We start from the raw sequence: 11,521 nt of genomic DNA, 5'->3' as shown, positions 1-11,521 counted from the left end.
AAAATAAATCTATCTTTTCATAGATAAATGTTGAAGAATTTAGTAAAAAAAATGAAATATTTAAATTCCTTTAAAACAGCTCAAAAAAAGTGAGAAAGCAAAAACAGCAAAATGTTGACTATTAGATCTAGGTAATAGTTATATGGCAGTTAATATTTTTGTTTACTTTTCCATGTTTTAAAATTTATTTTCAATTTTAAAACACCTGTATTCTTAATAACTAAAAGGTTATTTTAGTAATAATTTTTTTTTTTGTTAAAAAGGCTTAAGTCGGCCAGGCACAGTGGTTCACGCCTATAATCCCAGCACTTTGGGAGGCCGAGGACGGCAGATCACAAAGTCAGGAGTTCGTGACCAGCCTGGCTAACATGGTGAAAACCCCGTTTCTACTAAAAATAAAAAAATCAGCTGGGCATGGTGGTGCGCGCCTAGTAGTCCCAGCTACTTGGAAGGCTGAGGCAGAAGAATTGCCTGAACCCGAGAGGCAGAGGTTGCAGTGAGCCGAGATTGCACCACTGCACTCCAGCCTGGGCAACAGAGCAAGACTCAGCCTCAAAAAAAAAAAAAAGGCTTAAGTATAAATTTGCTTCCACTTAACTACGACATAAATATATATATTAAATTACCAAAATGTATCAAGCCAGAAGCTTTGGTAGGTACAAGATCTATCTCAAAAACGATTTCCAGCCAAACTGCTGATGTCTCTCAACTAATATTTATTTATTTATTTATTTATTTAGACAGATTTATTTATTGAGACGAATGGCACAATCTCGGCTCACTGCAACCTCCGCTTCACAGGTTCAAACAATTCTCCTGCCTCAACCTCCCAAGTAGCTGGGATTACAGGTACCCGTCACCACACCCAGCTATTTTTTGTACTTTTAGTAGAGATGGGGTTTCACCATGTTAGCCAGGCTAGTCTCGAACCCCTGACCTTATGATCCACCTGCCTCAGCCTCCCAAAGTGCTGGGATTACAGGCATGAGTAACCGCACCCAGCCTCAACTAATATTTATTTATTCACTGTCAATGAAGGACATTCCTAAAGACCTATAGTATTTGTTACTTACATGCTTTTTAAAGTAAAATCTAATTTTCATTTTGTTTTCAAACCTGCCAGTGATATAGCTCAGGCCCAGGAGGGACGCTGTGGCCCATCTTTCAGTTCCCTAAGTCTCTTATCCTGGCAACAGCCTTAAGCCTCTCTTCAGCCACTTAATGCCTACACACTGTTCTCATGTATCCAAAATATCAACTCAGTAAGCAGGAGGAACAAAAAAAAGTAAAACTACTCTCCTCCCTGGGTGGGCCCCTATCTTTCCACAGTTGTATCTCAGGCATCCCGTAAAGTGATTGCATAGAGTAAGAATCCAAATATTTGTCAGATAAATAGACAGATGGGTAAGGTATAAATCAGTACTGTTTCAAAAGCAACTTATAGATATTTGGGGGATAGTTTTGGAATTTTCATTCTTATTCCAGGCCCTTAACTAGGACTCAGACAAGAGGCTTTATGAATCAATACAGGAAGAATACGCACCATGCTATACTCAAAATCTCTTCTGTTCAGTGCACAGCTCTGTTCTTTTGAACCAAGTCTGTCACCCTGAGTCTCTCCTCCACTAAAGTAACTTTCCACCAAAAAGTTCTTTTTAACCTTGGTATTAATATAAGCCGAGACACACACATGCACAGGCTCAAATCCCCACACAGGTTCACAGCACAAATGACCCTTTAAGAGTCACTTTTTAAATAATGTACTTAAAAAGCCAATATAGGCCGGGCACAGTGGCTCATGCCTAAAATCCCAACACTTTGGGAGGTCAAGGTGGGCAGATCATTTGAGGTCAGAAGTTTGAGACCAGCCTGGCCAACACGGCAAAACCCTGTCTCTACTAAAAGTACAAAAATTAGCCAGGCATAGCGGCATGCACCTGTAATCCCAGATATTCAGGAGGCTGAGGCAGGACAACCATTTAAACCTGGGAGGCAGAAGTTGCAGTGAGCTGAGATCGCACCACTGCATTCCAACCTGGGCGAAAGAGCAAGACTCAAACCTCAGGGGGGAAAAAAAGCCACTATAAAATTATACAGAGCAAGAGATAAGAAACAGAATCAACATGGCATTTAATGTACAATTAAAATCAACAAAAGTGAAAATAAGATCTATTAAACCTATTTGATGACTTGCTCACAAAGGCATTTATCTTTTAAATAAATTTTACTGCACTATAAATATCTTAAAGGCTGGAGCTACATCATGTAAGTGGCGCCTTGGCATTCTCAAATTTAGCTTTCGTAATTTCAATTTATTTGGACATTTCCCCTAAGAACCACATCATGAAGTCTTAAGTTTACAAGGAGTAAGTCTGCAAGTCTCTGCTATGAGGGTGAGTGATCTTACACTAACCAACCCATCTCAAAGCAGCTATGCAGTTCTCCTTTGTTCAGAAAATATAATAATTCATCATGACGACCTTCTGAAGTATTGTAACTTGACTTTGCCTTGCCACACAGCATTCTTTTACCCTTATCATCCAAATAATTCAAGTGCTGTTGAGCAGGAACACTATTATTATTATGTTTTAGACACGTGGTCCAACTCTGTCTTATAGGCTAGCACAATCATATCTCACTACAGCCTCAAACTCCTAGGCCTAAGTAATCCTCCGGCCTCAGCCTCCCAAGCAACCAGGATGACGTACATACACCACCATGCCTAATTTTTTAAAATTTTTTTAGAGGTAGGATCTCACTATGTTGCCTAGACTGGTCTCAAACTCCTGGCCCCAAGGATCCTCCCACCTCAGCTTTCCAAAGTTCATGTGTTCTTTCACATGAACTGTCAAAGAGACTACTAATTCTGGCCGGGCGTGGTGGCTCAATTCCCAGCACTTTGGAGGCGGACGGGTGGATCACGAGGTCATGAGATCGAGACCATACCTGCCTAACTGGTGAAACTCTGTCTCTACTAAATAAAAAATACAAAAAACTAGCTGGGCGAGGTGGCGGGTGCCTGTAGTCCCAGCTACTTGGGAGGCTGAGGCAGGAGAATGGTGTAAACCTGGGAGGCGGAGCTTGCAGTGACCTGAGATCCGGCCACTGCACTCCAGCCTGGGGACAGAGCGAGACTCCGTCTCAAAAAAAAAAAAAAAAAAAATAAAGAGACTACTAATTCTGTCTTCTGTCTCCCACAATATTGTACATATCTCTTGTACAGAGCAGGCATTCAATAACTGTTGAGTGACTGTTAGACAGAAGTAAAAACTTAAGATTAATCCCTAATATCCAGGTCGGGCATGGTCATAGGCACCTGTGGTCCCAGCTAGTTCAGAGGCTGAGGTGGGAGGATTGCTTGAGCCTAGGAGGTCAAGGTTGTAGACACCTATGTTTGTGCCACTCGCTATGTAGCATATACTTTTGTGGGTTACACATCGTGATTTGGGGACATTATTAACATACTCACAACTTAATTACAATTGCTACCTGTACCTTAAATTTCCCTATTTTTAGAGACTTTGGATTTTAACTGTGGTTAATGTCCATTTTACTATATTTAGGTTTATATGGAAAGGCATACTGTTTTATAGAAAATGAATTCCTGGCCAGGCATAGTGGCTCATGCCCGTAATCCCAGCATTTTGGGAGGCGGAGGTGGGTGGATCATCTGAGGTCAGGAGTTGGAGACCAGCCTGGCCAGCATGGTGAAACCCCATCTCTACTAAAAATACAAAAATTAGCTGGGCATGGTGGCATGCACCTGTAAACCCAGCTACTAGGGGGGCTGAACCTGGGAGGTGGAGGTTGCAGTGAGCCAAGATCGTGCCAGTGCATTCCAGTCTGGGCAACAGAGCGAGACACTGTCTCAAAAAAACAGAAAATGAATTCCTGGCCGGGCACAGTGGCTCATGCCTGTAATCCCAGCACTTTGGGAGGCTGAGACAGATGGATCGCTTGAGGCTAGGAGTTTGAGGCCAACCTGGGCAACATGACAAAACCCTGTCTCTACTAAAAATACAAAAATTAGCTGGCCATGGTGGTGTATGTTTGTAATCTTAGCTACTCAGGAGGCTAAGGAACAAGAACTGCTTGAAGCTAGGAGGCAAAGGTTGTAGTGAGCCAAGACAGAGACCCTCTCTCTCAAAAAAAAAAAAAAAAAGGATTCCTTTTTGTGTCAAATCAAGCTCAATTTTGTTACTGCAAAACAATTTGCTCTCAACTGCTGATTTTGTAATTTGTCACCCCTCAAAAGAGCTTATTTTAACAAAGAGGAGGAAAGGGTATAACAATTGTTGAGACACACTGAGCCGCAGGTAGCCATTTTAAGTGTACCCTGTGCACTACACTTTGCTATAGCAACCAGCTCAACCATGAGCTTACTATTTTTTTTTTTCCTTTTGAGACAGTCTCTCTCTGTCGTCTAGGCTGGAGTGTAGTGGTGCAATCTCGGCTCACTGCAGCTTCCACCACCTGGGTTCAAGTGATTCTCCTGCCTCAGCCTCCTGAGTAGCTGGGATTACAGGCGTGCACCACCATGCCCGGCTAAGTTTTTTTATTTTTAGTAGAGACGGGGTTTCACCATTTTGCCCAGGCTGGCCTCGAACTCCCAACCTCAGGTGATGTGCCCGCCACAGCCTCCTAAAGTGCTGGGATTACAGGCATGAGCCTGACCCTTACATTTTTTTATGTAGGAAACTAATTTGGTACTTGAGGACCATCTTGGCATCTTCCTTTATTATTAAAAGGAAGATTTTCCATGCTTCGGATTACCAAAATAATAGGCACAGCTGTATTAACTAGCAAAATTGCTTTTTATAGTAATGTCTTCCCATATATGCTACCTTCAATTAACTACACATCTTGTACCTCAACTGCGTCAGACAGGATACCCTTCCCAGTCCCTACTATAGTCCCTATCTCCAGGTTCAGCTGCACCATTCCAAAATAAAAAGTGCTAATCTGAATTTTTTCCAGGTATTTTTAGCTTTGACTAATCTCTCCAAAACCCTGCTTTTTGAAGTTTGGCACTATATCACTCTGAAATCCAGCAGGCATCTAAGAAGTCTCCTATTCTATTGTTCATTCACTTAACAGCTATTGAGCATCAATCATTATGTGTACTCTTTTAGACTATGCAGTAGGGTAACAGGAATAAAAACTACAATGTAGTGAATCTGAGAAAAGTAAGTCAGCAATTACAATTCAGTACAATGTGACTACTATATTGAAAGCAACTACAAGATGCTAATTAAGCATATACTTCTTTCTATATGTAGAAGAACTAGTCTCATACTACAAAAAAAAAAAAAAAAAAAAAAAAACAAGCAAGAAGCTAACTCACACAAGCTATCCAGCTTAAGGCCCTGGTTATCTCTATAATCTGTGGAGATTGCCTCAACTAAATATAAACTGTACCTGTAAGGCAACGTATTAGGAGAGTAAATTTTGATAAAGTTGAAATAGGAATTAAAACTTCTATAGACTGGTAGCCTTTAATAACAGGTAACTGTAACCAAGAATCTTCTAGACAATTGATTTTGAGACTCTCCCTAACACAAAAGTAAGTCCTAGAAGTGCAGGGTTTGAGGTGAGGATAGGACAGAGGAAAAGGAAAAACAATTTCATAGAAAGACTTGAGTAAGTCAACTGTCCATTTACTTAGTCCTCGTTAGAAATCAAGCAAAAGTGAAAAGGATTTAAAAAGCAACCTTAAACTATCAAAAATAATTTCTCTTACACACAATATCCTCGGATGAACATAAGACTGGCTATTTAAACCCATTGAGTTAAAAATGGAAAGGACACAATGTGGTCTGATGTAAACTTTGGTGTATATAAAAATCCTATGGGGAGCTTGTTAAAAGTGCAAATCGCCAAGCCGTATCCTCAAAGTGAGGATTCCAAAGGTGTGGTTCAGAAACCTCTCAGTCTGTGTGTAACAGACTGAAAATGAATGTTTTTGGCATGGAAGACAGCTCAAGGTTATACACTGCTCTTCCCACCCTCTTCCCTAGTCCATTCTCAAAGAAGAGGCTCTACACTGTGAGTCCAAGACAAAATAAGAGTCCTCAGGAACAAAAAGTTGGCCAATTTTTTGTGAAGGAATAAAGGCAACATAAAAAGACTAGGACAAGTATTTTCTTCTAGAACTCTCTCTACTTGGCTCCTTCCATTAGATCCCTTCTCTTCTACGTGCTGCATACTCTTCATTGATTCCTTTCCACATTATAGGACTAGGCTATCTCCTTCTTTAAGAATGAAGCATCTCGGCCGGGCGCGGTGGCTCAAGCCTGTAATCCCAGCACTTTGGGAGGCCGAGATGGGCGGATCACGAGGTCAGGAGATCGAGACCATCCTGGCTAACACGGTGAAACCCCGTCTCTACTAAAAAAATAAAAAAAACTAGCCGGGCGACGTGGCGGCGCCTGTAGTCCCAGCTACCCGGGAGGCTGAGACAGGAGAATGGCGTGAACCCGGGAGGTGGAGCTTGCAGTGAGCTGAGATCCGGCCATAGCACTCCAGCCTGGGCGACAGAGCGAGACTCCGTCTCAAAAAAAAAAAAAAAAAAAAAAAAAAAAGAATGAAGCATCTCTAATCATGGACGGTGAAATAGAGACCAGCGCAAAAGTCAGACGGAGGTCTGGGAAAAGCTGCTTAAGACCACATGCTAAATTCAGAAGTAAAAGGAACTTTGGAAGCTCCCAAGGAAAAGCCTGCCAATTTAGGGAAAAGCATGAGCAATATTTAAAGTACATTTAGAGGAGAAAAAGAAAGACAAAAGAAAAATCTTTCTACAAAACACTATGTCACCCTCTTCTTTTTTGGAGGGCAGTATGATTCAGAACCCACCTGAAATAGTTTCTTAAGCCCTATCATGTGACCATACAATAAGACTTAAAATTATATACCTTTAATTTCTCTACAATTACAAAAGGTAACAAAGAACACTGTTAAAAATATTTCAAAGCATGGGTAACACAGTGAGACTTCATCTCTACAAAAAATAAAAAAACCATCTGGGCGTGGTGGCGTGTACCTGTAGTCCTAGCTACTCGTGAGGCTAAGGTAGGAGGATGGTTTGAGCCAAGGAGGTCAAGCCTGTAGTGAGCCATCATGCCACTGCACTACACCCTGGGTGACAGAACAAAACCCTGTCTCAAAAAACACACACACACACACACACACGAACCCAAAACCAAAAACAAAAGGTGCAAAAAACCTGATAAATGGCTGTCATCCCATACTTATGTCAAACTCCTTCCTATATCTGCCCTACATCCTTCGATTACCCAGACGTATCAATTCTACTCCTAAATGTCAACTCTATGCCCACCTAATTGTTCTCTTTACCACAGCTTCATTTAAGAGATGTATCATCTCATCTGAAGTACTTCCTTTACCTCAAACTGATCTCCTTAAGACTGTATTCAACAACCAATACTCCTCACTGGCAACTAAGTGATCTTTTTATTCATATCACTGCCCAGCAGTGATATGAGAAATGAGTGAAATGAGAAGTCTTGCCCTGTCGCCCAGGCTGGAGTACAGTGACACAATCGCGGCTCATTGCAACCTCCACCTCCCGGGTTCAAGCAATCCTTCTGCCTCAGCCTCCCAAGTAGCCGGAACCACAGGCGCGTGCCACCACGCCCGGCTAATCTTTGTAGTTTTTAGTAGAGACAGGGTTTCAACATGTTGGCCAGGCTGATCTTGAACTCCTGACCTCGTGATCCACCCGCCTTGGTCTCCCAAAGTGCTGAGATTACAGGCGTGAGCCACCACACCTGGCCGCACAATTTTCATAATCAAATTTAACTATGTGAAATCACTTACATCATAAAATAGTTTTCTATCAGCAGCAAGTCGTTTAGATGCCAGTGTCTTGGTAACATGATAGAAGGTAAGTAATGCTCTGTGCTGTCGAAGATCATCCTGGACTTTAACAGACTCTATAAGAGTGGGAATTAGTTCAGGCCACTGTCTGGGACAATCCAATCTAGCAACTTTTGCAATCAGCACTGCAATCTGAGTTGCAATCTAAAAGGAAAAAATGAGAAATAAACAAATGGAATCAAGGCAATAGATAAGGAATGCATTCTCGGTGAAAAATCACCTTGTTAATTATACATTTGATAAAAATAAACAAATTTCACTGAATGACTGCTTAAACAGTGGTTCTCAAAGTGTGGCCCATGGACCCCTGGTAGAGCTAGGACACTTTCTGGGACCTATGAGGTCCTCCTTTACCCAATTACCTGTCAGTGTGAAACAAAGTTTTCTTCATATAACGTCTATCATGTATCACAACAGAGTAAATGAAGAAGCAGATATGAAAACCTAGATGTCTTCCTTTAAATAGCCAGACCCTAAAAATGCATGCCAATGCCACCTTTCTCACTAAATTTTTATTGTTTGGGAAACAGCTACTATTGCTCATTTCCAAAACTGCTATGTTGACAAGTATGACATAATTCTTTACACTAATATTTTTAAGTTTCTCAGTTTTAATTTATAACACAGTAAATATCAACAGATATAACTCTTTTAGGTCTTCCATTTTAGCAGTAAAATGAGATCCTGTGACCACAAAGTTTAAGAATCCTGACCTAAAAGTAGAAAGAAACATCAAATACTGGGCATTTAAATAATGATATTTCTACACACCGTTGTTTCCCAAATGCTAGCTGAAAGAACAATTAGGCAGTTGTTCATCGCTCAGTAACACAAACCCCTCCCTAATCACCTCCTGCCCCATTAAAGGTAACTCTGTTTTTCTCCATTATCCTTTAGCTCCTTTGTCAAGAAAGAGTAAAGAACTGAGATCATTTAAACAGGTCAAAATAAAATTGTATTGGAAATATTGCCAAATACAATTGTGCTTTAATAGCTCAATTTAAAAAAGCAAGCATAATCAAGTATTATCTCGAGAAAACTTAAGAATTATTGTACCTATAAGCAAAACTTATTTTATTCTTAGAAGAAAAACCTCAATATATAAAAAAAAGATAAAACTGTACATAATTTACTATCTAGCTGCCACAGAATAGTAGGAACTGAAAATGTGATAGATGCAACCAATAGAAAAAAACCTAAAGCCATTCTGTAGGTTTTTTTTTAAAAAGTGGTGGGGACTGGCCGGGCACAGTGGTTCACGCCTATATTCCCAGCACTTTGGGTGGTCGAGGCGGACGGATCATGCAGTCAGGAGATCGAGACCATCCTGGCTAACACGGTGAAACCATGTCTCCACTAAAAATACAAAAAACTAGCCAGGCGTGGTGGCAAGCGCCTGTAGTCCCAGCTACTCAGGAGGCTGAGGCAGGACAATGGCGTGAACCCGGGAGGTGGAGCTTGCAGTGACCTGAGATTGCACCACTGCACTCCAGCCTGAACAACAGAGCAAGACTCTGTCTAAAAAAATAAAAAAATAAGGGGAGGGGGGAAGAAAATCTAAAAATTATAATCATTAAAATTAATTCTTATGCAGTAAGACTACAAATATAGCCATGTATCACTTAACAACAGAGATATATTCTGAGAAATGTGTCATTAGGCACATTTGTGTGAATGTGTGAATATCACAGAATGTATAATAATCTTATGTGCTATACTTTTGTAAGACTAGCAGCAGAACGATAGGTTTGTTTACACCAACATCACCACCAATTAATGAGTAATACGCTGCACTACAGTATTAGGACAGCTATGATGTCAATGGGTGAGAACAACTTTTCAGTTCCATTATAATCCTATGGGACCACGATTATATATGTAGTCCACTGTTGCCCAAAACAATACTAGGCATCACATGACTATATAGAGAGATTTGCTTTAAATACAGGCTCATAAAATGAGAAAGTTGAAAAGTATACAAATATACCTTAAAATGACTTCTGGGCTTTAAATAATTAATAACCAAATCTAATCAAAACTACTCAAAGCTACAAACAGATCTCAAAATGTAAAAAAAGGAAAACATCACAAACAAAATAGTGCAATAGTGATATTTTATTTATTTTCATTTTAATGCCAGAATATAAAATTAGTTTGGAAAAGCAGAACAAATTAAAAGAAAATTAGCATTCATTTTCTCACTAACCTGGTTTATTGGTTCATTGAAGTTGGTGATGAGCCCTGCACGCAGTGTAGTTTTCTCCTCCTCTGACAGAGCACTGTAAAAAAAAATTGATTATGCAAAAGAATGCCACCTAATAAAAAATGTAGGTAAGCATTACTGTAAATTTTAATAATAAAAGTCTTTCAAACATGTGTCTCTGATTGGTTTTTGTAAATGAAAAGGATTATTTCCATTACTTGTATATCAGCACTACTATGAACTTTAACAATAAAAAGTCTTGTAAACAACTGTCCCTGATTGGTTTTGGGAAATGAACAAGATTATTTCTATTACTCGTACAATGACACATCAGGTAAGTTGGAAGCATAAAATTCCTTCACAATTGAATAAATGGGAAGCATTACACAGTAAGCAAGAGTAAATAAGACAAATCCAAATAATTAATATATATGATGTTCACTTTTATTGATGTAAAAATAGTAGCCTACAAAAAAAAATAGATGGCTAAAAAAAAAATCTATGCAAGTAAATATTGTCACTTCATCGGCTTCTTTCATAAAATCTGTGTGAGATTATTCTATGGGGCAAGAGATTCAGAATCAGAGAATATTTGGGACGGGCGACTTATGAGAAAATCAACTAGCTTAAACCTTTCATTTAAACATCTCCAAAAAGAATAAACACAATACTAATAATTTTGACTGCATATGAGAAGGGAAAACAGAAAGGTACTGGACAGGAAAAGGAGAACACTACTGTATAAGACTGAATACATACGTATGAATGTGTTGTTAATTTTAAAATGAAGGCCAGGCACAGTGGCTCAGGCCTGTAATACCAGCACTTTGGGGAGGCCAATGCAGAAGGATGGCTCGAGCCCAAGAGGTCAAGGCTGCAGTGAGATATGATTGCACCACTGCACTCCAGCCTGGGCAACAGAACAAAACCTTGTCTCTTAAATATTTTTTTGAATAGTAAATGTACATTAGATTTTAATGCCTCATTTTAAGGTTTTCCATTCTGGGTATCAGAATTAAATTAATTAAATTAAATTAAATTAAAGCACACAACAACAACAGCATTAAAAACAAAAGGGATTAGACAGAATTAACATATTACTACAAGGTTCTGGCATTAACTAGAGAAAGTAAAGCGCCAGCCATGGTGGCTCATGCCTGTAATCCCAATCCTATGGGAAGCTGAGATAGAAGAACTGCTTGGGGCCAAGAGTTCAAGATAAGCCTGGGCAACATAGCAAGATCTCATTTCTACAAAAAATTAAAACTAAAAAAAATTAGCAGAACATGGCGGTATACACCTGTAGACTGAGGTACTCAGGATCAGGAGGCTGAGATAGGAGGCTTTCTTGAGCCCAGGAGGTGGAGGCTGCAGTGAGTTATGATTGTGCCACTGCATTCCAGCCTGGGCAACAGAGCAAGA

General features: G+C 39.9%; 1 protein-coding gene across 1 annotated transcript in view; it reads right to left on the bottom strand.

The window, feature by feature from the left end:
- Positions 1 to 11,521, bottom strand: part of IPO11 (importin 11) — a 233,060-nt gene that overhangs the window by 178,955 nt on the left and 42,584 nt on the right. Inside the window, exons 5-6 of the mRNA XM_017850710.1 lie at positions 10,103 to 10,175; positions 7,837 to 8,040 (exon numbers count right to left, since the gene is read on the bottom strand). Coding sequence (XP_017706199.1) covers positions 7,837 to 8,040; positions 10,103 to 10,175 — 277 coding nt within the window. The remainder of the gene's footprint in view (positions 1 to 7,836; positions 8,041 to 10,102; positions 10,176 to 11,521) is intronic.

This window comes from Rhinopithecus bieti, unplaced genomic scaffold (assembly GCF_001698545.2).
Source record: "Rhinopithecus bieti isolate Rb0 unplaced genomic scaffold, ASM169854v2 scaffold_2409, whole genome shotgun sequence".
Lineage (NCBI taxonomy): Eukaryota > Metazoa > Chordata > Mammalia > Primates > Cercopithecidae > Rhinopithecus > Rhinopithecus bieti.
This window is presented reverse-complemented; position numbering and strand designations above follow the sequence as displayed.